The 26,909-nt window shown below is 52.4% G+C and overlaps 1 gene segment (V, D, J or C); it reads left to right on the top strand.

Annotated features, from left to right (window-relative positions):
* The first annotated feature begins 16,640 nt into the window (after positions 1-16,640).
* Positions 16,641-17,160, top strand: LOC123347489. The segment is given in 2 exon segments: positions 16,641-16,686; positions 16,781-17,160. Coding segments are annotated over 2 exon segments (426 nt in total).
* The last annotated feature ends 9,749 nt before the right edge of the window (positions 17,161-26,909 follow it).

Below are 26,909 nucleotides of genomic sequence, written 5' to 3'. Positions count from 1 at the left end.
ACAGAAGGCGACCTCTTTCTGAACACAAAATTCTATTCAATGATGAAAAAGAACCCTCACCTGTAGCTGTTGTGACTGGGAGTAGCAAGAGATGAATTCCTACTTCTTTCATCCCAGGAAACATGGCATAAAGATTGTCTCAAGCCACTAGTGATGATAAAAAAGAAGTTGAAGTCAAAGCTTCATTCATTCGTCCTATGATATTCCACTCTGTGTTCAAATTCTCTATTCTGTCCTGAGCACATGGCAGCCCCATTGCTGGTAGTGCCTCACTCCACTCAACTGTTAGTGTTTTATAGGACAGGGGTCTGTAAAAGTTACATAGAGGTTGAATAGAATCTAGAAGTCGTTGTTGTAGATTTTTAATAATCAAGTCTGTGTAATTTTTCAGTAGCCTTAACAAACACTTCTTGCCCTCTTCCTTTAAGAATTCAATATAAATGACTTCATTAGTCAACTTCTGGACTGAAGTCTTTGCTTCTTCCAGTACTTTTTCAATGGCTAGCTCTCTGATTGATCCAAATGTAGCTTCTATGGCTGGACAAAGATCTGCTACTGTTGTAGCAGATGCCTGGATGGCATTGTTTAATGATCCAAGTGGTTTCAACAGTAGACTTATGAGAGAGAGAATGGCAATAGTCTTCTCTGAACATAGTAGCAAAAATGATCCACCAGCCTCACTACTTCGATCCATCCCGTCTTGGCAGATACTTTCCAAAGCCAGTAATAACAGCTGGAGTAATTTTAAGACAACAGCCAAGGATCGCTCATGAGAAAGCCAGAGGGTTTTCCCAGGTTGGACTAATTTGAGCTTCGGTCACAGTGTATCTTCTATGTTTTCTAAGATATTCAGTCTTTTTGGACTCTTGCTGAAAAAAGAATATAATGAAGACAATAAATTTATTGCTTTTTAATGTCTTTTGAAGAGTCTGCAGCTTGTACTACTGCTGCTTAGAATAGATGGCTTCTGCATTGTGTATAGGAGAGATTAGGGTTACACTTTTCTCTGAGCAAAGCTTGTACTCAGGGGTGGCTCCAGGCACCAGCACTCCAAGCACGTGCCTGGGGCAGCAAGCCACTGGGGGCGCTCTGCCAGTCACTGCGAGGGCGGCAGGCAGGCTGCCTTCCACGGCTTGCTTGCGGAGGGTCCCTGTCCCGTGGCTTCGGTGGACCTCCTGCAGGGGGGTCTGCTAAAGTCATGGGACAGAGGGTCCACCGAAGCCACGGGACCAGTGGACCCTCAGTGCTTGGGGCGGCAAAATTTCTAGAGCCGCCCCTGCATTTATTCACTCTAACTTAAGGTTTGACATGCCGGTAATACATTTTAATGTTTTTAGAAGGTCTCTCTATATAAGTCTATATATTATATAAGTAAACTAGTGTTGTATTGTAAAATAAACAGGGTTTTCAAAATGTTTAAGAAGCTTCATTTAAAATGAAATTAAAATGTTGATCTTACGCCGCTGGCCTGCTCAGCCCCCTGCTGGTCTGGGGTTCTGTTCACCTAGGCCGGCAGCAGGCTGAGCGAGGCCTGCGGCCGGGACCCCAGCTGGCAAGGATCCATCAGCCAGAACCCCAGACCAGCAGTGGATTGTGCGGGGCCAGCAGCCAGGACCCAGAGGGCTGGGGTTGGGCTGGAGTCAGCGCTGGGGGCTGGAGGCATCAGGGCAGAGGGGGGGCTAGGTATGGGTGGGGGCAGGGGTGGCTCTAGGAATTGCGCCACCCCAAGTAGGGCGGCACGCTGCGGGGGGCGCTCTGGCGGTCGCCGGTCCCGTGGCTCCGGTGAACCTCCCGCAGACGTGCCTGGATGCTCCACCGAAGCCGCGGGACCAGCTGACCCTCCGCAGGCACGCCTGCGGGAGGTCCACCGGAGCCGCCTGCCGCCCTCCCATGGGACACCGCCCCAAGCACGCCCTTGGCGCGCTGGGATCTGGAGCCGGCCCTGGTTACATGCCTAACTCCCACTGACTGTCAATAGCAGTTTGGCGTCTAACCTCTAGGCACCTGCTTGCACCTTTAGGTTCCCAAACATGCTTGAAAATCTAGCCTATTGTCCTTTACCCAAATGTTTTCAGTTAAATATGTGTTTCGATGCGTGTTCAACTTAAACCCAGGCTTCTCAACTCATTGGGAATGTTGGAAACCACTTATCCATTAGTATTAGCAATCTGGCTGGAGCAGTGGGGAACAGAGCAGGTGAAGCCCACGGAGCCTGCCAAACGTACTTATGCTGTTTATGGTACCTCTGTTGATTATAACAACTGGAGCTGGATCCGGCAGCCTCCTGGAAAGGGAGCTGGAGTCATTGGGATTGATCTGGACAAGTGGAGAAATTGGATACAGATCGAAACAGCATCACCAGAGACAGCGCTAAAGGCCAGCTCTATTTGCAATTGAACAACATGGAAGCTGCAGACACCGCCACGTGTTACTGTTAGACAGCACAGAGCACTCACGCAAAATCCGTCCTGCCCACAGTCAGCTCAGACCCTGTCACCCGTGCCCGATGCACTGAGCAAGCCTGCACAGGAGTGTGATGGGAGATAACGTCTGCTGCAGGCAGCGAGGAACAGAGAGAGAGAGAGAAGTGGGTAGATGAAAGCCTGACTTTTCGCTTTCTCCTACCGGATTCTGAGTTAGTCAGTGTAACCACACAAATGTATCCCTGCATGACAGATAGAACTAATCTCTGTGGAACATTCCATAACAAAAACACATGGCTATTATTCATGGTTTTATATAGACAAATCCCATTTGTTTCACTGTACCATTGTTCTGGGTGCTGCACATCATGTTTACCTTCTGTTTTCACCATGAGTGATAAATTCAGACATAATCAGTAAATCGGAAAAGTATAGAATAATGTGAACATAGCGCTATGGATTTGCATCTTCTCTAGGGTCTGGGGTTCTCCATAGAACTTAGGCACCAAAATCAAATGAATTTCAATATATGTACTTATATGTTCCCCCTATCACAATAGCACCCAAGTAGCTCACAATACTTTAATTCCTTTACCCTTATAACACCTGTCACGGACGGAAATAGAATAACTCCCTTGTACTGATGGAGGCCCCGAATGAGATTAAGTGTCTTTCCCAAAGACACACCAGTCTGGGAATTGGACCCAGATCTCATGATTTCCAGACCAGTCACTTAGTTGGGGCATAGCTGGAATAACTCAGTGCAGCCATTTTAGTTCCCCTCTTTGTAGTATGGGGGAGATTCATAAAGATTAATAACCATAACATCATAAAGCCCTTCAGAGTAGAGACCTATCTTGATCTCCATTTTAAAGATGGAGAACTGAGGTATAATAAAAAGGTGAAAGGCCAGATTTGTAAAGGGAGTAAGGCATCTAGTGAGATTGCAAAAACTACCGAGGTCCCCAAATCTCCTTCATTTCAACAAGTGTTAAGTACCTAGATACCTTTAAGAAAATCTTAGGTGCTTAAAGACACAGACACCCAGGGATATTTCCAAAAGAGACTGAGGGAGTGAAAGTGCCCCTTAGCAGGGGAGGGAGAGCTCAGTGGTTTGAGCATTGTCCTACTTAAACCCAGGGTTGTGAATTCAATCCTTGAGGGGGCCATTTAGGAATCTGGGGAAAAAATCTGTCTGGGAAGGGGCCCTGCTTTAAGCAGAAGTTCGACTAGATGACTTCCTGATGTCCTTTCCAACCCTGATATTCTATAACTGAGAATGCCAAATTCATGATGAACTGCTGAGAAATAGGCTAAACACAACCCAGAACTGCTGGTTACTCTTTGATAAGATATACCAAACCAGCCACAAAATTAAACTCCTGTTTCACCACACTGGCTAACAAGAAAACATAAAGGCAGTTTCCTCAGGCATTCCAGTTCTGATATCACCACCAAAACCATTGGATTCAGAGATGAGTGGTTCTTTACAACTAATTTAATCAAATAATAGGTTTTTCTGATCCCAAAGGACCAGCCACACACCCAGGTCAATATATAACTTAGATCCTACCCAAAAATCACACTAGGGCTAATCTTTTAGTATCTAAAATCTAAAGGTTTATGCATAAAAAGAAAGAAAGGTGAGAGTTAAATTTGGTTTAAGGAATCAATTCCATACAGTGATGGTAAAGTTCTTGGTTCAGGCTTGTAGCAGTGTTGGAATAAACTGCTGGCTTAAGTCAAGTCTCTGGAGTACATCCACAGCTGGGACGGGTCATTCAGTCCTTTGTTCAGAGCTTCAGTTTGTACCAAGGTTCCTCCAGAGGTAAGAAGCAGGATTGAAGACAAAATGGAGGGGTTTCCCGGGCCTTTCATAGCTTTTGCCATGTGGAGAGCATTCCATTGTTCTTACTGTGGAAAATCACAGCAACAAGATGGAGTTTGGAGTCACATGGTGGGCAAATCCCATGTCCATGCATTTCACCTAGTCAGAGCAGGACATTTCATTAAGTGTAGATGGGCGTCTCCCATGGTCCATTGTTTGTTAAATGTTCTTTGCATGGATCAGTCAATTTGAATAGTCCCTCCAAGGCAGAGGTGGGCAAACTATGTCCCTCGGGCCACACCCAGCCAGCGAGACCCCCTTGCCCAGCCGCTGAGCTCCTGGCCCAGGAGGCTACCCCCGGCCCCTCCCCTGCTGTTCCCCTTCCCCTGCAGCCTCAGCTCACTGTGCCACCGGCGCAATGCTCTGGGCGGCTGGCCAGCACAGCTGCCAAGCTGCCACCTGACCCAGTGCTCTGGGTGGTGCAGTAAGAGGGCAGGGGAGTTCAGGGTGGTGTTCAGGGGGTGGAGGTGTAGACAGGGGTCGGGGAAGTCAGAGGGTGGGGAACAGGGGTGGTTGAATGGGGGAAGGGGTCCCAGGAGGGCAGGGTGGGAAGGGGTCCCAGGGTTGGATGGGGTGGGGAGGGGCAGTCAGGGGCAGAGGGTCCGGGAGTGGTCAGGGGATAGGGAGCAGGGGGGTGGTGGATGGGGTAGGAGTCCTGGGAGGGCTGTCAGGGGGCAAGACGTAGCGGGGGGTCAGATAGGGGCCGGGGTCCAGGCCACGCCTCGCTGTTGGGGGAGGCACAGCCTCCCCTAACCAGCTCTCCATTCAATTTTGGAAACCTGATGTGGCCCTCAGGCCAAAAAGTTTGCCCTCCCCTGCTCCAAGGTGTTCTGGGTAATAACTTTGTGGGCATTGCCCCAGGAGCAAACATTTGAAATCCAAGTATAGAGCCCCCAATACTTATAATGTCACATACAAAAATGATACTTGCATACAGATAGCATAATCATAATCAACAAATCAAACCTTTTCATATACACACCACTCGACAACCTTTGTACAAGATTTGCTGCAAATATGTAACAGTGGTTGCAACAATGATCTATATAGTCATATTTTAATCAGATAATGTCACAGGGTCATTAGGAAAGTCAGGGCAAGTTGGGTTTCTGGCCTGATTAGACACATTAGTAAATCTTTATCTGCATCTTTGGGTGCCTAAATTCTTTTGAAAAACTGCCCCCAAGGGGCTTGCCGAAAGTGACACAGGAAATCTATGAAGACTGCTACCCCTTCCCTTCTCTGTTATGCCCCTTATTAATATACACTAGGCTGTTGATTAATTGCAGATAACTCAGTGTTATGAGAATGCCTGGTCTCACTTTCAGGTGACATTGTAAACAAGAAGTGGGCAGCAGTATCTCCCATAAAGGTAAACAAACGTGTTTGTCTTAGTGATTGGCTGAACAAGAAGTAGGACTGAGTAGACTTGTAGGTTCTAAAACATTATATTGTTTTATTTTTGAATGCAGCTTTTAGTACATAATTCTACATTTGTAAGTTCAACTTCCATGATAAAGAGATTGCACTCCCATACTTCTATTAGGTGAATTGAAAAAATACTATTTCATTTTAAAAGAATGAGGAGTACTTGTGGCACCTTAGGGGGGAAATTAGCATGGGGAAATAGTTTTTAGTTTGTGTAATGACCCACCCACTCCCAGTCTTTATTCAGGCCTAATTTGATGGTGTCAGGCTTGCAAATTAATTCCAGTTCTGCAGTCTCTTGTTGGAGTCTGGTTTTGAATTTTTTTTGTTGAAGAATTGCATCTTTTAGGTCTGTAATTGAGTGATCAGGGAGGTTGAAGTGTTCTCCGACTGGTTTTTTAATGTTATAATTCTTGACAACTGATTTGTGTCCGTTTATTCTTTTGCACAGAGACTGTCCATGTTGGCCAATGTACATGGCAGAGGGGCATTGCTGGCACATGGCATATATCACATTGGTAGATGTGCAAGTGAATGAGCCCCTGATGGTGTGGGTGATGTGATTAGGTCTTATGATGGTGTCCCTTGAATAGATATGTGGACAGAGTTGGCAACGGGGTTTGTTGCAAGGATAGGTTCCTGGGTTACTGGTTTTGTTGTGTGGTTGCTGGTGATTATTTGCTTCAGGTTGGGGGGTTGTCTGTAAGTGAGGACGGGCTTGTCTCCCAAGGTCTGTGAGAGTGAGGGATTGTCCTTCAGGATAGGTTGTAGAACCTTGATGATGCGCTGGAGAGGTTTTAGTTGGGGGCTGAAGGTGACAGCTAGTTGCGTTCTGTTATTTTCTTTGTTGGGCCTGTCCTGTAGTAGGTGACTTCTGGGTACACTTCTGGCTCTGTCAAGCTGTTTCTTCACTTGAGCAGGTGGGTATTGTCATTTTAAGAACACTTGATAGAGATATTATAGATGCTTGTCTCTGTCTGAGGGATTGGAGGAAATGCGGTTGTATCTTAGAGCTTGGCTGTAGACAATGAATCATGTGATGTGGTCTGGATGGAAGCTGGAGGCATGTAGGTAGGTTTAGCGGTCAGTAGGTTTCTGGTATAGGGTGGTGTTTATGTGACTATTGCGTATTTGCACTGTAGTGTCCAGGAAGTGAATCTCTTGTGCGGACTAGTCCAGGTTAAGGTTGATGGTCAGATGGAAATTGTGGGAATCCTGGTAGAATTCCTCCAGACCTTCTTTTCCATGGGTCCAGAAGATGAAGATGTCATCAATGTAGCGCAAGTAGAGTAGGAGTGTTAGGGGACGAGAGCTGAGGAAGCGTTGTTTTAAGTCAGCCATTAAAATGTTGGCATACTGTGGGGTCATGTGGGTACCCATAGCCGTGCCGCTGACTTGAAGGTATACATTGAAGTTATCCTGTTGATAATAGCCCACTGTAATTGATTTGTCTCATTAGAATTGGTAAGGCAATCCCCATCTTTTCATGTTCTCATATATATATCTTCCTACTGTATTTTCCACTCTATGCATCTGATGAACTAGGTTTTAACTCAGGAAATCTTATGCTCAAATAAATTTGTTAGTCTCTAAGGTGCCACAAGTACTCCTCGTTCTTTTTGCTGATACAGACTAACATGGCGACCACTCTGAAAACTATTTATTTTGTTTTTTACAGTGCAAATATTTATAATAAAAATAATAATATAAAGTGAGCATTGTACACATTGTATTCTATCTTGTAATTGAAATCAATTTATATGAAAAAGTGGAAAACATACACAAATATTTAAATAAATTGTATTCTATTATTGTTTAACAATCCGATTAATGGCAAACTGAGGCAAAGGTTACTTTAAGTGGCATCCCAAGGTCACACCAGGGGTTTGTAGGTCGGTGACGAATGTAATAACCAGGACTCCAGTCTCCCAGGCTGAGAAGCTACACACTGGACCCTCCTTCCTACTCTCAGGCAGCACTGCCCTGTTGTCAATGTATGTGTGCTGAGCTGAGCCCCCTGTCTCTGTGTGGTATAAATGGGATACTTGTCTCCGAGGGGATATTGCCATGTGCTGAGACACCGCCCACTGTCATCTCTTATACCCACCCTGGGAAACCCGCATGCAAATCCCTGCCCCGGGGGGTTCCTGTTTAAATACCCATCCCTGGTTCTAGGAGCCTCAGTCTCTCCCCAGACACAGAACTGCCCGGTCCTGCCCACTGGGGAGTTTCCCTCATTTCATGAAAACGAGAATGAAATCTCTGTGGCTTTTCCTCTCCCTGCTCTCAACCCTCACCTGTGAGTGTCTCTGGGGCAGTGGGGGAAAAAGGACAGAGCCATGGATTTGTTCCATGGTTAATATAGTCTTTGGTTTTTTTTTCTCCTTTTCCCAGGTGTTCTGTGTGAGGTGCAGCTGGTTCAGTCCGGCCTGGGGGCGGTGAAGCCCGGAGAGACCCTCACCCTTAGCTGCGCTGTCTCCGGTGAAACTATCGATAGTGGCTATGGTTGGAGCTGGATCAGGCAGCCTGCAAGGAAAGGGCTGGAGTGGATGGGACATATTTTCCAAAATGTTGAAGGAGAGTGGGAAACAGCTTATACCCCGTCTCTCCAAAGCCGAGTAACCATCTCCGCAGACACCGCCAAGAACCAGGTCTCCCTGCAGCTCCGCTCGCTGACAGCTGCAGACACTGGCACCTATTACTGCGCAGGAGACACAGTGAGGCAGAGCAGAGCGGGACTGGTACAAAAAGGGGAAACGGATTGTGAGCAGCGCAGGGAGATAATATGAGCTCCGAGTCCCCCAATAAAACCGAAAGAAAACGCAAAGGGGAGGCGGGTAAGGAATGCAAGGGAACTTATTTTATATATTTAGACCACGGTCGGCCTGACCATCATTTCTCCATTAGGTAAATGTATACTCAGGAGCCCACTGCAGGTTGTTAGTTGCAGAAACACAGAGAAAGTCTGACTCATCTCAGAGTCCTACTCAGAGTAATTCACATAGTTAATGGAAGGAGTCTGTCATTTATAAGGAATAGGATATGCAAATAAGGGAGACAGTTTCCTGTTTAAATCTGTCCCTTTCTCTGCCCAGGCTGCACCCGGAGACACAATCCGCAGCCCCTGGGTCTGTGCAGTTGCCAGCCAGTCCCCTGAGAACTTTCCGCTCCAGCACCAGGGAACTAGCGGCCAAGAGCTGAGGAAGTGTTATTCTAAATCAGCCATAAAGATGTTGGCACACTGTGGGGCCATGCGGGTACCCATAGCAGTGCCGCTGACTTGAAGGTCTACAACTATTTCACATTGGGGGACAGTGTACACCTTCAAGTCAGGTCAGTGGAGAAGCCGAGCCCTTAGTGCAGGTCAGGGGGCCTGCGGAGCCCAGAGTGAGGGTTGTCTGACAGGCAGGGTGGGGTCAGTGATCGCTGAGTGATCTCCCCCCCCCAGCCCATTGATCATCCTCTGGATAAAATCCACCCTTTTGTAGAGGGGGCAGCACAAGCGTCTATGCACCTCCTGAGTGGCACCGAAGCATTTGAGGATCTGATGCCCAGATCCACATTCCCACCAGAATCCAAAGGAAACACGTCTGTGAGTTTCATGCTCCGTGGTGGGAAGAGGAAGGAAAAGTGGGTATGGATCCAACATAAATATGAATGGGAAGGGGAATCGAAACGGAAGTGTCCAGGGGGTATTAATCTGAATGGGGATATGAAGTGGAGTATAAATGGGACTACAGGGGGAAATGGGAACAGTTATATGACTATGAACTCCTACGGATGGGACTGGCAATATGAATGGGAGGGTGAACTGGAATGTGAATAACAACGTAAATGGAAATACGAATCCAAATAGAAATACCTCAGAGAAAAGCACTACGAATGCTTACCTCCAATACTGACCTGCGGTCCTGCCTCCTCCTGTTCCCCAGTTCAACCTCTCTCTGCTCGGATTCACATTTTTCATTTCCAGTCAGTTAAAAGTGTCATGAGGAGAGTATGATACTGACACGCCCCCTCACACTAGAACTCTCCCCTCCCCTTTACACCTCCCCCCACTACCCCCCACGGCCACGCTCACCTCATACAGATCCTACGTTACTGCCCATTTCCCCCCTCTCTGCACCTACCCACCACGGCTACCCACAGCCTCCCTCACGGCACAGAGACCGAAAAGGCTGGGTGCACCCTCTGCCTTCTATACCCGACACCACAGTTACTGTCATCGCCCCATAGAGACCCGCTCATCCTGGCCTGGTCCCCTCCCTTCTACCGCTAATCCAGGCTCCCTCTTCATTCGAAGAGCGGTGACCTCTGGACATCTCTCCCTCCCCGGGGGTGGGATCCCAGATATGAATGTGCTACAGCCCCTCCTGACAGCAATATGCAAAGCCCAGGAATCTTGGTTTCTCCCCCGCAAAATACCCCACAGCCCCCCCCCCCCCACACACACACACACAAACTCCAGGATCCGGTTTAGGAATTGCACTTCAGCTCAACGCACCCGAGACCCACTCCTGAACCGGCCCATCGCTGTTATCCCCATCATACCCAGGCACTGCACCGGCCGGCCTCTAAGCTGCAAATTCCCACCATCAACCAGTGCCACCCAGAGGATTCAGGGGGCCTGGGGCAAAGCAATTTTAGGGGCCCCTTCCATAAAAATAAGTTGCAATTCTATAGAACCCTGTATTCTAGTGGAGGCTCAGGGCAAATTGCCCCACTTGCCCCCCCGGGCGGCCCTGCAGTCAACTGAACCCCGAGAAGCCGGGCAATGAGGAGTCACAGGTGAAGAATCCCGCCAGGCTTTTCTAACCCCCCCTGACATTCTCCACTGTCAGTGACACTCTGCGCTCACCCCGGAGACATTCTGCCCTCAGCACATTCACCGCCCTGGCGCTGCGCATCCAGCTCTGAACTCTGGCCTGAGACTTTCCTCCGAGCACTTCTCCCATCTCCAGCGACCATCTGCAGCACCGCCCTGCTCCGTGCACTAGGCGCTCCTGCTGCGGCCCCGGCCCCCGGTCACTGCGCATGTCCGTGGAGCGGGCCCCTGCTGGGAAAGGGAAGGGGACACTTTGCCCCAGCGCCGCGGGGAATCTTCACCCTCCAGCGGGTGTCCCCCAAACCAGTGAAAACCTCGGACCTGACCCCGTCACTGACCCCACAGAACCACCGCCCCAGGGTGCACGGGGAGTGGGGGCTTCCGAGCGGAATCCCCCACCATCTCTTAGTTCACTAGAATAGATTTCATAGGGGGCCCAAATCCCCGGGTAAAGAATTCCGGTTATTCAAGGGAGCTGTTTGTTTCTCCCATATACAACAGGATAAGAAGCATCTGAGCCATTGTGTTAATAATTTACATCTCCGAGGAGAGGAGTCTGTATCTCTTATAACGAGCGGGACAGGGCAGTGGTTCTCAGACGGGGTAAGCGGAGGTCTTCCTGGGGATGCATCAGCTCATCCAGACATTTGTCTAGTTTTACAACAAGCTACATAAAGAGCACTAGCCAATTCAGTACAAACTCAAACTTCATACAGACAATGACTTGTTTACACTGCTCTACAGGCTGAAATTTAGTACAATATTTATATTCCAATCAATTTATTTTCTAACTATATGATAAAAATGAGACTCAGCAATTTCTCGATAAGGTGCTGTGACACTTCCGTATTTCGATGTCTGATACAGTTTTTATGTGAGGTGAAACTTGGAGTATGCGAGACAAATCAGACTCCTGATTCAGTACAGTCTGGAAAGGCTGACAGGACAGCCACTGAACTAGGCAATTTTCCTGTCTCTATTAGTGGCAAGAACCAATTGCAAGAAACCCTGGTCCCTGGTCAGGCCACTCTTGGTCCACTAATCCCAGGGAGGCTCCACAGCAAACTTAACTCTGTCCTCAGACTCCCCCCTCCCCCCCCTAGCTTCTCCCACCTGCACCCACAGGCGGGCCCCAGACCCGGCCCAAAGCACGAGCCAGGCTTGCTCCGATCACGTTCCTAGTGTCATGGATCATTTCAATGGAGCCGGTCACTGCCGGGAAGGGAAAGGGGCTTCCGTCCCCAATCCCCCCCGCGCCCTGCGCCATGGGGAATCTTCCCTCTCCAGCGGGTGGCCCAGCCCAATGGATCCCCGGGACACGACCCCTCCCCGGACACTGACCCCCCCTGACCGGACGTTGCATGGCCCTTGTGCCCCTGGAATAGGGCTCCAGAACTGAGTCACCCCCAGCCCCAATATCACCTCACAATAGCCAGGCCCTCAGTTCCCGGGTGGGGAAATACAGTCACTGCAGGGAGCTTTTCACTCCTCCCAGGGGTCCGAAAGTGTCAGGAGGATCCCAGCGCCCTGTGCCCGGCGCTGCACAGACACACAGGACGGGACAGTTTGACTCCCGCACCCAGAGCCCTAGGGCGAGTCACTCAGATCCCTGGCAGCAGGAGTGTGTGTCTCTTATAAAGCGGGGACATGCAAATCAGGGAGACTGTTTCCTGTTTAAATCTGAGCCTCTCTCTGCCCAGGCTGCACCCGGAGACACAATCCGCAGCCCCTGGGTCTGTGCAGTGTCCAGCCAGTCCCTGAGAACTTTCCCCTCCAGCACCAGGGAAAATGGGATTTTTGCTCCTTGTAATTTTCGCTCTAGCCGCTTTGGAAGGTATTTTCCTCCTCCGAATAACTGGCAGAGTTAGAAGAATATTGTGTTACCGCTGTTTTTATACCGATATTAATGACCTATCTTTGTTCTCAGGTGTCCGGTCCCAGGTGCAGCTGGTGGAATCCGGAGGGGATGTGAAAAAGCCGGAGACTCTCTCCGCCTCTCCTGCAAAGCCTCCGGCTTCACCTTCAGCAGCTACTGGATGGACTGGGTCCGACAGGCTCCCGGGAAGGGACTTGAAGGGGTCGCTGCTATAAGCACGGGTGGGAGTGGTACATACTACCCTGATTCAGTGAAAGGCCGATTCACCATCTCCAGGGACAATCCCAAGAGTGAGCTGTATCTGCAAATGAGCGGCCTGAAGCCCGAGGACACCGCCCGCTATTACTGTGCGAGAGACACAGTGACACGAAACCGATTTGTGATCACGCAAAAACCAAGGCTGAGGGATCGCGCTTCTCCCGGCAGCCGCGCGGGGGCAGCAGTGACACACACACCGCTCCGGGCTGGGACAGGAGACCCGGCACCCGGGTGAATGTAACACAAACCTCCCGGCAGTTTTAACCTTTCCGTTCCCGGGCAATGTGTCTCCCCTTCCGGCCTAGAGCTCCGCTGGGTGCAGAGATCCCTCGCTCCATCTGTGAACCCCAATCCGGGAGAGGCAGCCGCTGAGGGAGAAGCAGAGGCCCGTTGTCGGTGGCGGTGGGGTCATGGGGGCACTAGGGTCACAGAACGCAGCTCCCACTGAGTGAGATTTGGCCCAGGACTCCCCAAAGGCTCGTGTGACATAAAAACCCTGCATTAGCTACCAGCCGATTGTCACTGTCAGGTCTCCCATGGCTACAAAAAGGCTGAACCTGCTTCCCCTTGTACTCAGAGAGTTTATAGTTTCAGATTCTGGTCCTGCTGCCAAACATTCTTGTCTCCCACAATCTAACCCAGGGGTGGAGGAGGGGGTGCGGAGTGAGTGAGGGGGCTGAGAGCAGGGGGAGGGAAGTGGGGGGGCTCAAGGCAGGTTGGGGGCAGGAGGGGTGTGGGGTGCATCAGAGGGCTCAGGGCAGTGGGTTGAGAGCACGGTTCCCTCTAAGCTGTGCACCTGTGTGTGCACACAGATCCTAAACCCTGCGCACACGGCGAAACACTGCATGGACAAAAATTTGCACAGAATAATTTTTTTGCGCACACAGCCTGTCAAAAATTAGAGAGAACATTGGTTTGGGGGCAGGGGAGGTTTGAGGGGCAGGCTCCTGCCCAGCGCTGTTTACCTGGAGCAGCTCCAGGGTGGCAGCAGCTCCCACTGGGGCTAAGACAGGCTCCCTGCCTGCCTGCCCTGGTCCCATGCCACTCCCGGAAGCAGCGAGCACCATGTCCCTGCGGCCCCTGAGCGGGGGGGAGGGGAGGCAGAGGGCTCTGTGCGCTCCCCTCGCCTGTAAGTACCTCCCCCTAAAAGCAGCAAAGAGTCCTGTGGCACCTTATAGACTAACAGACATATTGGAGCATGAGCTTTCCTGGGTGAATAGCCACTTCGTCGGATGCATGCGAAGTGGCTATTCACCCAGGAAAGCTCGTGCTCCAATACCTCTGTTAGTCTGTAAGGTGCCACAGGACTCTTTGGTGCTTTTACAGATCCAGACTAACATGGCTCCCCCTCTGATACTTACCTCCCCCTAAGCTCCCATTGGCCAGAGTTCCCCATTCCTGGCCAATGGCAGTTGTGGGGTGCAGTGCCTGCAGGCTAGGGCAGTGCGTGGAGCCCGCTGCCCACCCTCCCCCAAGGGCCGCAGGTACATAGTGCCAGCTGCTTCTGGGAGCAGCGCGAGGCCCATGGCACAAGGGGGTGACAATCCCATGGGCCTGATCCAAAGCCTTGATGGGCCTGATCCAGCCCACAGACCGTAGTTTGCTCACCCCTGGTCTAACCCAAAGGCAATGAGGAATAAGGGAAGCTTTTCCCTAGCCCCAGAACACGCTCTAGCAGGCCAGGGAAGGATGTCTTGGGATTTGAGATCATTTTACTTCTCCCTTAGGTAAAAGCACAGACGTGATTCCCCAGCCCAGGCACTTCACAACACAGAATAAGGGACCCTCTGAGTCCTCTTCATTGTTGCAACCATTGTTATATATTTGCAGCAAGTATTGTACAAAGCAGGGCTGGTTCTAGGTCCCCCCCCACCCCCCAAGCAAAAAAATTTTGGCTGCCTCCCCAGCTTTTTTTTTTTTTGGCTTTTACACATGTTTGCACTTTGCAATATTGTTGGGGGGGGTTTTTTTTGTTTGTTTGACTGGGTGCGGTACTGATGCAGCATTCGGCAACGACTTCATCTGAATTTGCTTGAGCCGGGTGTATCTGCCTGAATTTCTTATTGAGACAGAGGAGCTGAAAACCCCATGGGCCACCAGAGGGCCTGAGTAACTCGTGCTGCCTGTGATATGTGCGGAGGTGAAATACGGACTAGAGCAGGGATCTGCAACCTCTGGCACGCAGCTCGCCGGGGTAAGCACCCTGGCAGGCCAGGCCAGTTTGTTAACCTGCCACATCCGCAGGTTTGGCCCATCGCGGCTCCCACTGGCCGCGGTTCACCACTCCAGGCCAATGGGAGCTGCAAGAAGCCATGGCGAGCACATCCCTTGGCCCGTGCCGCTTCCCACAGGCCCCCATTGGCCTGGAGCGGCGAACCGGGGCCAGTGGGAGCTGCGATCAGTGGAACCTGCTGACCCAGCATGTAAACAAACTGGCCTGGCCAGCCATGGTGCTTACCCTGGTGAACTGTGTGCCAAAGGTTGCCGACTCCTGCTGTAGGGCTTTAGGAACATGAAGTGGCTCTTGGCGGACTCCGGGGTCAGTCAGACTTTGTAGCAGTAGCCCAGAGGGCTGCCGCCTGCCACATCCAGGCAGTTGGTGGCACTTTGTTGCCCAAGGAGAGCTGGGGCTTGATGTTGGAGTTCTTGAAGCTATCCGCCAGAATGCTGCCCTTGGAAATGTGCCACCCCAAGCACGTGCTTGTTTTGCTGGTGCCTAGAGCTGGTCCTAGTTCCGAGTAGTGGGAGGGGGAACCCTGACACCAATTCATAACAAAAATAAATGTTTAGGGAGATCCGCTTTTACACGTGCACTCGGCTGCCTCAGGTACATCTCACCTCCAAGCACAAGGCATAGCTCACCCAGAGGAGTTTCTCAATATCATGCGGACGTTCAGAGGTGAACAATCCGGATTCCCCCCTGCTCTGCCGCACGTGGTCCATGTTTAACCTCTGCAAGCAGATGGGATGTGGGCTCGTTCTGATGCCCAGCGCCTCCTGCACTTTCGGAAAAGGGGGCAAGTTTCAGCTCAGATTTCTAGAGTTGACTTCAGCTGATGTATAGAACAGGGGCCGAAGCCCAGTTTGTCAGGTGACCAGAGCCACAATGTAAATAACCTGCGGGTGAAGACTCCACAGGAACGGGTCACAAACCCTTCACAGGCTGAACTATTCATCTCCGCCCAGCCTCGGTGCATGGACTGTCAGGTCACTTTCCGAGCGGTTCCCTCGCTTAGAACAAGGGGCTGTAGAGACCCAACTCCCAGAGCCGCCCCCAACCAGCTTCTCCCCTCGCCCCGCTGTTCTGGGGTCTCACTGTAGCGCAGACTCTCTTCTGTCGGGGGGGGGGGTTGGTCTCCCGTTAGGTGACGGGGGGGAGGGGGTGTTTGTTGTGGCCGCTTCCCTCACTGTTCCCTCTTCTCACCCCTCCCACGGGGGCCCAGTCGCAGGTTGTTCTGACCCAGGCGGTTCTGAAGCGAAGCAGCCCGGAGAATCCACCTGCTGAAATGCGCCGGGACCGGGTTTAATCCCAAGGGCTGGTGGGTCCCACAGAAACCCGGGAAGTGGGTTGGGGTGGCTGCTGAGTTACCCACACACCTTCCGTCACAGCTGCTCCTCCCCCCGCCTCTAGGAGTGATTTACACCGTCCCTCTCTTTGCTTTTCCCTTATCAAATGTGTACTTGGGACCCCATCGCACTGTGCCGGGGCTGCACAAACACACAGCCTAAGATAATCTGATTCCTTCCCTCTGAACGCTAAGAAATCACATCAGAGTTTGGGTCTCTTATAAGGAGCGGGATATGCAAATGAGAGTGAGAGTTTCCTCTTTAAATCTCTGCCTCCCTCTGCCCATGCTGCACCCGGAGACACAATCCGCAGCCCCTGGGTCTGTGCAGTGACCAGCCAGTCCCTGAGAACTTTCCCCTCCAGCACCAGGGAAAATGAGGCTCTGGCTCCATTTGCTTTTCACTGTAGCGGCTTTACAAGGTATTTTCTCCCCGTAATTGAATTGGAGAAATAGGGGGACATTACACGGCTGCCGCTCATAGTACAGTGATTTGTAACCTCTCTTTGTTCTCAGGTGTCCGGTCCCAGGTGCAGCTGGTGGAGTCAGGAGGGGATGTGAAAAAGCCCGGAGACTCTCTCCGCCTCTCCTGCAAAGCCTCCGGGTTCACCTTCAGCGACTACGGGATGCACTGGGTCCGCCAGGCTGCCGGGAAGGGGCTGGAGTGGGTCGCTGCAGTCAGTCAGCCAAGTGGATCCAGCCAGTGGTATTCCCCGGCCGTTCAAGGCCGATTCACCATCTCCCGGGACAACTCCGTCAGCTCGGCTTATCTACAAATGACCGGCCTCAAAGCCGAGGACACTGGCCGCTATTACTGTGCTAGAGACACGGTGGCACAAAGCTTAGTAGCGCTGATGCAAAAACCCAGACTGCACCATCTCCCCCGAGCCGCGTGAGGGCAGCAGTGACCATGCAGTTCTGGGCACAGGCTGAGAAAAGGCATCAGGGTGAATCCAAAATCTGCCATGGGCTTTTAACCCTTTAATTCCCTGGCAATGTCACCACTTGCTTCACGATGGGCTCCACACAGAGACATCTCAGGAGTCAGCCCAAACTCGCGGAGCAGGGCCTCTTTGAACAGGTTGTAGTCCCCTGCCTCCGCCCCTTTCATTCGGCTGTACACCTCCACGGCGGTGGAGTCCAGTAAGGGGGTGAGAAACGGGATCCTGTCTGCAGGGTCAACCCAGTGCAGCTCGCAGGCATTCTCAAAGGCCGTCAGGAAGGTATCTATGTCCTCCCCCTCCTTACGCCGGGCCAGGAAGCTCTTATCAAAGCTCTTTGTAGGCTTGGGTCCCCCCTCACTCGCCGCAGCCGGGGCCCCGCTGCTTCTCAGCTGGGCCAGTTCCAGCTCATGTTTACACTGCTTCTCCTCCTCCAGCTCACGCTGGCGCTGGTTCTCCTCGTGTTTACGCTGGTTCTCCTGCTCCTTCAGTTCTTGTCTCCTTAACTCGAGCACCTCCCTGTCATATTCCAGCCGCATCCGCTCCAGGGACAGGGAGCTCCGCCGGGACGATCCCCTGCTGGCCGCTGAGCCCTCGGTATTCGCTGGGCTTCCCCCAACCCCTCCCCTAGGTATAGGTGGGCAGGGTCTCGGGGTGTCCTCGGCAGCAGTCTGGCCCCTCCCAGCCATGTCAGGCCCCGGGGCCCACACTGTGTCCGCTGGGCGGCTTCCCTCTGGGACAGGGCTCAGTTCACCCAAGCGATCCGGCTCCTCCAGCTGGGCAATTAGCTGGTCTTTGGTGGACCTCCCAAAGCGCAGCCCCCTCTGCCTGCACAGCTCCACCAGGTCTTTCTTAAGGTGCTTAGCATACATCTTCCTGCTGGCCCCTCACCGGCCTGTGCTCTCAGCTTCCCACTGGTTCCAGGGAGACCCCTCGTGCACCAGCCCTTCTTCAGGTCACCCCCTCTCTGCCAGGGTCGAGCTGCAGACTCCTCCACCCCTGGGACCGCTCCCAGGGGTTAATCGCCTCCTGAAACTGTCTCTCTCTGTCTCTTCAGCCCACCTGGTCCCCATCAGTCCCCCTTCGTTTTGCTGCTCCCCAGTCACTTACTGCAGGAAGCGCCGTCCACGGGGTGCAGTAGATCCCACCTCTGCCACCAGTTGTCATGGAGTGTGGGGGAGTCCAGGCCTGCACCCCTCTTCCTGGGACTCACAGTGACTCTCAGCCAGCCAGTAAAACAGAAGGTTTATTGGACACAGGAGCACAGGCTACAGCACAACCAGGACCCCTCAATCGAGTCCTTTCCGGGGTTCAGGGGGCTTGGATCCCAGCATAGGATTCCCTGAACTCTCACTCTCCAGCCCCAAACTGAAACTGACCCCACCCCCTCCAGCCAGCTCCCTGCCTTTGTCTAGTTTCCCCAACCCAGGTGTTGACCTCCCCTCCCCCCTGCCTAGTCCAGGTTACAGGCTCAGGTCCTGTCCCTCACCTAAAGTCCTCCCCGGCTCTCCCAACCCCCACACAGACATCCCCTACTCCATCACACGAACCCGTGGGGTTTCACAGAACATTACAGGGGCTTCGCCAGAAAATAGTTCACTACTGGTGGCCAGAGTCATAGAATATCAAGATTGGAAGGGACCTCAGGAGGTATCTAGTCCAACCCCCTGCTCAAAGCAGGGCTAATCCCCAGACAGATTTTTACCCCAGATCCCTAAGTGGGCCCCTCAAGGATTGAAGTCACAACGCTGGGTTTAACAGGCTAATGCTCAAACCACTGAGCTATCCCTCCCCCTGAGAGCACCCCAGGCATTGGAGGCAGCAGGTGGACCCTGGTTGCAGGGCAGACAGGCCAAGCCGTAAGGAGAGCAGGGCAGGGCAATTTGGACTGGCAGCCTGAGCCCTGCCCATGTCAGTGGGGGAGCCGGCAGCCCGAACCCCAGCACTGGTAGTGGGACCGGCAGCCCGAGCCCCAGGGAGAGCAGGGCCGGCAGTTCGGGCTGGCAGCCCAATCCCTTCCCCGTCAGCTGGGGAGCCGGCAGTCCGAACCCCAGCACTGGTAGTGGGGCCGGCAGCCCGAGCCCCAGGGAGAGCAGGGCCGGCAGTTCGGGCTGGCGGCCCAAGCCCTTCCCCGTCAGCTGGGGAGCCGGCAGCCCGAACCCCAGCACTGGTAGTGGGGCCGGCAGCCCAAGCCCCAGGGAGAGCAGGGCCGGCAGTTCGGGCTGGCGGCCCAAGCCCTTCCCCGTCAGCTGGGGAGCCGGCAGTCCGAACCCCAGCACTGGTAGTGGGGCCGGCAGCCCGAGCCCCAGGGAGAGCAGGGCCGGCAGTTCGGGCTGGCGGCCCAAGCCCTTCCCCGTCAGCTGGGGAGCCGGCAGTGGTTCCGGACTCCCAAGAGCTCTGCAGAGCAAAGCCAGGGCATCCATCACACTGAGGAAATTTAAATGTAAATCCCTAGAAATATTCATTTTTAGGAGCGGGTTCACGAGATTTCACAATTCAGTGAAAGGGGTTCGCGGGCTGTTAAAGTTTGGGAAACACTGTTCTAAGGTGTCTCAAACTCAACACATAAAAATTGAGGCACTTAACACAATTAGTCAATTTAAAAAAAAATAAATCTTGGTTTTAAAAAATCTTGGCCTATGTGCACAGTAGGGAAATTTACATTTCAGTGATAAAGGCTGAAAAGTTCTCTGCTGAGGACGTTACCTTAACAATTTACCAGCTCTCCAATCAGTTTATCGGGCTGTGTATTATGGACACAGTCACTCCCAGAGCCGGATCTCTGGCTAAATCACTCTCCTATTTGAGCTCTGAGTTGGGGATTTCAAGTCAAGCAAGGGATGAATTTATCAGCCCCTTACAAAAAGTCAGCATATACAAATACAGTTACTCAGCTTCCTGTCATTCTCCAGACCCTGCAACCCCAGCACTGAAAAGCCACAGCCTTGAGGGAGAGTGAAAGAGTCAATATCAGCAGAACATCTGACCCAGGCAGAGACCTGAGACTTTGGCTTCTCGCTCTAGCAGAGCTCAGACGTGATTTACTGCCCATCAGGACCGCAGCATCCCCAGGTCCGAAGAGACAATCGGCAGCCGCCTGTGTCTGCGCAATAACCAGCCAATTCCCTGAGAACTTTCCCCTCCAGTACCAGGGAAGAGGAGACTTTGGCTGCATTTAGTTTTCATTCTCGCAGCATTGGAAGGTATTTCATCCCCTCCAGAGCACTGGGGACACCATAGGAATGCTGTTATTTCCCCGTTTACATTAATGTGCTGTGTAGCACGTCTTTTATTTCGTTTCACACCTATTGTTTTACCGGGTAAGGAGTTAATGTGGCTGGGTCCCTCATGCCTCCTTGTTCATTCTTTCTGTTCGCCCGTCCGACAGGTGGGTGGCTTGGGTCAGACAGGCGCCCGGGACGGGGCTGCAATGGCTGGTCAGCTACTAGAAATCTTCAGTGAGCAGCCACTATTCTCCCAGCGTCCAGGGCAAGTCAGAGACCGAGTCTCCAAGGTCAGCTCCAATTTCTACTTGCAGATAAACAGCCTGAAGCCTGAGGACACCGCCCTGTGTTGCTGCGCCAGAGACACAGTGAGGGGAAGCCGGGCTGAGCTCAGACACAAACCTCCCGTTGTGGTCTGTAGAGGAAGTCCCAGCCGGTTTAATGCTGACAGTCCAGGCACTGGAAACAGTGTAGAATAAATAGTATGTGCAAAAGGCATTAAAACACCCTCGCACCGTCCCCATTTCCCAAAGGAGAGGAAAAGGCAGGATGAACCAAACCACAAAGCCTCACAGCTACAGAAAGTCCCCCAATTAGTCCTAGAGACACTGTGCAGTGATGGTCTGTAGTTGTGAAATGTTAACTTAGAAAGGCATCAAATACTGGGTATAAATATCGATCTCATCTCTATTGGCCTCATCAGTAAACGATTATCTATACAACATGTGAACATAGGGCCAATTCCGATTACCGAGCCCTCTGTTCATCCATTCCTGCATCTATCTATCCCCATCCACCCATCTATCTATCTATCTATCTATCGAATACACATCTCCCTTTCCCTCTTTCTCTCAACCCATGGTTCAAATGCTCGAACCACAGACTAAGGAGAGTGTCTCTTCTATTTATAGGTGTCTATGCAAAGTATGAACCAAATGTCCCGGTTAAATTCTGCCCTGCCTCTGACCTTTTCTCTCTCCCTATACAGACACTCTGGCTTGTCTACAGGTTCTCATTTACTTCCCATCCTTGAAAATTGTATTTCTCTACATCTAGGAAGCTGAGATTTTGGTTCAAATTATTTGTCATTTTACAATTTCCCAAGGTGAATTTTACCCTCCCTAAAAATCACAGGATGCAACCCCGATTCCAAGGCCTGCAGCTTTAAACCCGACGTAATCTTAAAAGAGATCATAAGTGTTCCCACTTCCTGGTACTCATAGAATGTTTAATTTCCATCTGTTCTGCTCTCTGGCCAAATATTCTTCTCTCACACAACATGAGCCAAAGCCCACTAAAGACAATGGGAATATTTCCCTTCACCACAGTTGATTTAAGAGCAGTCCCTAGACATTAATGGCTAGTTACATGACATCATTGACATTTCCCCAGTGATGTGAAAGTATAATCAGGGTCTCACCCCGATGTTCCAGGTGCTGCACATACACGCAGTAAAGAGTCGCATCACTCACATGGGTAGGCAACCTATGGCACGTGGACCGAAGGCGGCACGCAGCTGATTTTCAGTGGCACTCACACTGCCTGGGTCCTGGCCACTGGTCCGGGGGGCTCTGCATTTTAATTTAATGTTAAATGAAGCTTCTTAAACATTTAAAAAACCTTATTTACTTTACATACAACCACCATTTAGTTCTGTATTATAGACTCATCCAAAGAGACTTTCTAAAAACGTTAAAATGTATGACTGGCACGCGAAACCTTAAATCAGAGTGAATAAAGGAAGGCTCGGCACAGCACTTCTGATAGGCTGGCGACCCCTAAGGAGACTCCTCTCAGAGACAATGAAAGTAGTTCAGACCATTAAGAGAAGGTGTTTGTATCTCTTATAAGAAGGGGGATATGCAAATAGAGGTGGCAGGTCCCTGTTTAAATCTCTCGCTCAGTCTCCCCACGCTGCACCCGGAGAGACAATCCTCAGCCCCCTGTGTCTGGGCAGATACCAGCCAATTCCCGAGAAGTTTCCCCTCCAACATTAGGGAGAATGAGACTTTGGCGCCACTTACTTTTCATTGGAGTGGCTTTGTCAGGTATTTTCTTCCCCTGAACGCATTGGACACGCTGGCAGATGGGATATTATTGGCATTAATGTCGTTATATGTAAACACGATTTTATTTATTTCTTTGTTATTTTATTTATTTTATTCCTGTTAATCGATGGGGAATGTATTTAACTTGACTGGTTCCTTCCCTGTTCCCTCTTTTCCCTCCTCCTCACCCTCCAGGGGCCCGTTCGCAGGTTGTTCTGACCCAGTCGGGTCCCGAAGGGAAGCAGCCTGGGGAATCCACTCAGCTGACACGCCCCGTGAGCGGGTTTGTCCCTAACGACCAGTGGATGGACTGGGTCAGGCAGCAACCGGGAAAGGGCCTGGAATGGCTGGTTCACTATCACCAATCTTCAATCACAAATTACTACTCCCCCTCCATCCAGGGGCGATTCACAGCCTCCAAAGACAGCGCCAACTTCTACCTGCAAATGCCCGGCCTGAAGCCCGAGGACACCGCTGTGTATTACTGTGCGAGAGACACAGGGCTGCCCAGAGGGGGGGGCAAGAGGGGCAATTTGCCCCAGGCCCCGGGTCCCACAGGGGCCCCCACGAGTGTTTTTCAGGGCCCCTGGAGTGGGGTGCTTCACTCACTCCAGGGGGCCCGGAAAACTCTTCCTCTCCCGTCTTCGCCGGTGGGGGGGGGGTCGTTCCGCTCCGGGGCGGAAGGACTCCCCGCCGGTGAATTATCACCAAAGTGGGACCCGCCGCTGGGTCTTTGGCGGTAATTCGGCGGCGGAGGGCCCTTCCATTCCGGGACCCGCCGCCAAAGTGCCCCGAAGACCCGCGGCGGGCCCGCTTCGGCGGTAATTCGGTGGCGGGGCCCCCCGCCGCGGGTCTTCGGGGCACTTCGGCGGCGGGTCCCGGAACGGAAGGGCCCACTGCCGCCAAATTACTGCTGAAGCGGGGGCCCCCCACCGCCAAAGACCCCGGGCCCCCGGAATCCTCTGGGCGGCCCTGGAGAGACACAGTGAGGGGAAGCGAGTTTGAGCTCAAACAAAAACCTCCCCCTGCAGAGACCGGGGAAGGCAGCAGCTCTGCTCCCCAGCACTGAGAACATGCACGGAGTGTCTCCCCTCAGGGACACCGCACAGAGCTGTGCCAGGAGACAGAGGCTCTGCTGACCCCAGTCCCCCGGGGAGCGCAGGGAGCGGATGCCCAGGCTCTATTTCACGGAGCAGGAGGAAAGAACAGGTGCATCCGCCCTCGCTCCGGGGATGTCCCCAGTGCCCACCAGAGCTTTCGGATCAGATACTCCGCCGTTTATGGATCCCTCCTTCCCCAGTGAAGTCAATGGAGACCCCGAGCCCTTAGCGAAGAGCAGCGGGAATGCGGAGCCCTGAGGGAGGATTATGGACTGGAAGGCGGGGGGTGGGGGTCAGTGATCATCTTTCGCTTTTGTACTGAGGCTGATAATTCTCTGCGGTTGAACTTCACCCCTTTTTAGAGGAGCCAGGCGAAGGTCCTCTCCAGCTCCCGAGCCCCACCTAAGCCTCCTGTAGGATTTATCCACTGGCGGAGCCTTACGCTGCCCTTCTGCACAGGGATGGTTTTTATCCCATCTCCAGAGCTCTGACCCTTCTCCTCACACCAAGCCACAGTGACTCCACAACTATTTCCAGCAATGTAGCCAAAAAACCAGAAATATTCCAAAACACCTTTGCAAAGTCTGTTTCCGCACTCAGTGACCGGGTTACCCTGAGAACGGAATGGTTCTAGAATGTAACTCGCTCCTCACTGATAACACTGACACCAACATGAAAGAGGGCGGGGGAAGAGAGGCAGAAATCCAAAGCCCGGTGTTTCCGAAAGAATGAACAGAAACAGGTGATCATCAAGTCATCCATCCCCTATCTCCCACTCCCAGCTTCTGGAAAAACAGAGACTAGGGACACCATCTCTTCCCACCCTGGGTAATAGCCATTGATGGACCTATCCTCCATTAATTTATCTAGGGTTTTTGGACCCTATGATATTCTTGGCCTTCACAACATCTTCTAGGAAAGGTAGAATATTTCTACCAGACTCCTGTTGTTACCACTACAGACTTTTTCCCTTGCAGACGCACTGCTGACCAACTGCAGCAGAGTGGGGTTCCCCAAGGAGGTCCTTACAGATCAGAGGTCTAACTTCATGTCAACCCTGCTCCAGTGCTTGTGGGAGAAGTGTGGGGTCCAACACACCTGGGCCTTAGCCTACCACCCTCAGTCCAGTGGGCTGGTGGAGAGATTCAATGGGACCCTAAAGAGGATGCTGAAAACCTTTATGAACCAGCATCCACAGGACTGGGACAAGTATTTACCAAACCTGCTGTTTGCATATAGGGAAGTGCCCCAGGAATCCACAGGGTTCTCCCCGTTCGAGTTGCTGTACGGGAGGAAGGTGAGGGGACCCCTGGACTTGATGTGGGCCAAGTGGGAGGGGAAGGCCTCTCCCGATGGGGGATCAGTGGTGGAGTATGTACTGGCTTTCCGGAAAAAGCTCATGGAGCTCATGGGCTTGGCCAGGGGAAACCTAGCAAGGGCCCAGAGGAAGCAGAAGGTCTGGTACGACTGCTCAGCACGTGCCCGCTCCTGTGCTACCGGGGACCAGGTGATGCTCCTCATCCCCATGAGGAAGAACAAGCTGCAAGCTGCCTGGGATGACCCCTTGAAGGTCATCAGACAGGTAAACGAGGTGAACTATGTGGTGGAACTATCCAACTGGGCACACAGCCACCGGGTGTATCATGTCAACATGATGAAACCGTACTGGGACAGGGAAAAGTTGGTGCTGGCTGTGTGTTGGCAGTTGGAGGAGAAGGGAGAGGATTCCCTGGTGGGACTCCTCCCTGAGGCAGGGGCTAACCCCCTGCTGAAATCAATTCCCCTCTCTGACCAGCTAACCCCTGCCCAGCAGGCAGAGATCAGAGAGGTGCTGCATTCATACCGGCAGCTGTTCTCCAACAGGCCTGGGCTCACTAACCTGGCTGTCCACCGGGTGGAGACGGGAACCAACCCTTCCATCAGGTGTTCCCCATTCAGGGTCACTGGGAAAACAGCCCAGGACCTGGAGAGAGAGGGCTTTAGGGGTGATCTAGCCATCCGCCAGCCCCTGGGCCTCGCCGGCGGTGCTGGTCCCCAAGAAGGATGGGTCGATCCGGTTCTGTGTGGACTATCGGAAGCTCAATGCCATCACTGTGTCCGATGCCTACCCCATGCCTAGGACCGATGAGATCCTAGACAAGTTGGGGGGCGCCCAGTACCTCACTACCATGGATCTTGCCAAAGGCTACTGGCAGGTGCCTTTGGACCCGGAGGCCAGGGTGAAGTCTGCCTTCACCACCCAAATAGGGCTCTTCGAGTTCCTGATCCTGCCTTTCGGTCTCAAGGGAGCACCTGCCACCTACCAGCGCCTGGCGGATCAGTTGCTAAGGGGGATGGAGGACTTTGCTCTGGCATATATTGACGACATCTGTGTCTTTAGCCAGACCTGGGAGGAACATGTGTCCCAGGTGAAGAGGGTGCTGGGTCATCTCCAAGATCCAGGACTGACCATAAAAGCTGGAAAGTGCAAGGTGGGGATGGTGGAGGTTTCATACCTGGGCCACAAGGTGGGGGGCGGCCACCTGAAGCCGGAGCCGGATCCGGAGCCGGCCAAGGTGGAGGCGATCCAGGACTGGCCGCTCCCCAGACTAAGAAGCAGGTCCAGGCTTTCATTGGCCGGGTACTACCAGAGGTTTGTGCCCCACTTTAGCTCCCTGGAGGCTCCCCGCACGGAGCTGTGTAGGAAGGGGAAGCCGGACAAGGTGGTCTGGACCGAGCAGTGCCAGAGGGCTCTCTGTGCGCTGAAGGGGGCACTTATCCAAGGCCTGGTGCTGGTAAACCCGGATTTTAACAAACCCTTCCTGGTGTTCACCGACGCCTCGGACACAGGGCTGGGGTCAGTACTAATGCAAACTAACACTAAGGGGGAAAGACACCCCATTGTGTACCTGAGCAAGAAGCTGCTGCCCCGGGAGCAGCACTATGTGGCCATAGAGAAGGGAGGCCTGGCCATGGGGTGGGCCCTCAAAAAACTGCAGCCGTATCTATTTGGGCAGCGCTTCACCGTGTACACTGACCACTCACCCCTGATGTGGCTACATCAAATGTAAGGAGCTAATGCCAAGCTGCTGAGATGGAGCCTGGTCCTCCAGGGGTACGACATGGAGGTGGTTCATGTGAGGGGGAGGCCAATGTTATAGCTGATGCTTTATCACGGGGTGGGGGCCCTGAACTTCTCCAGGTCACTGGCTAAGTGACCCTGCTCTGTTCAGCCATGAAGGGGGGAGAGATATGATGAAGTGGGGGGTTTTCTTGGGGTTTTCTGTGTTTTCCCATGGGTTGCATGCACAGGGGGTGGGACTCAATGTCCCTGGGTGTTACTGGTTTAACGA

Source organism: Mauremys mutica, chromosome 13 (genome assembly GCF_020497125.1).
Source record: "Mauremys mutica isolate MM-2020 ecotype Southern chromosome 13, ASM2049712v1, whole genome shotgun sequence".
NCBI lineage: Eukaryota > Metazoa > Chordata > Testudines > Geoemydidae > Mauremys > Mauremys mutica.
Note: the sequence above shows the minus strand (reverse complement) of the source record. Positions and strands in the feature narration are given on the sequence as shown.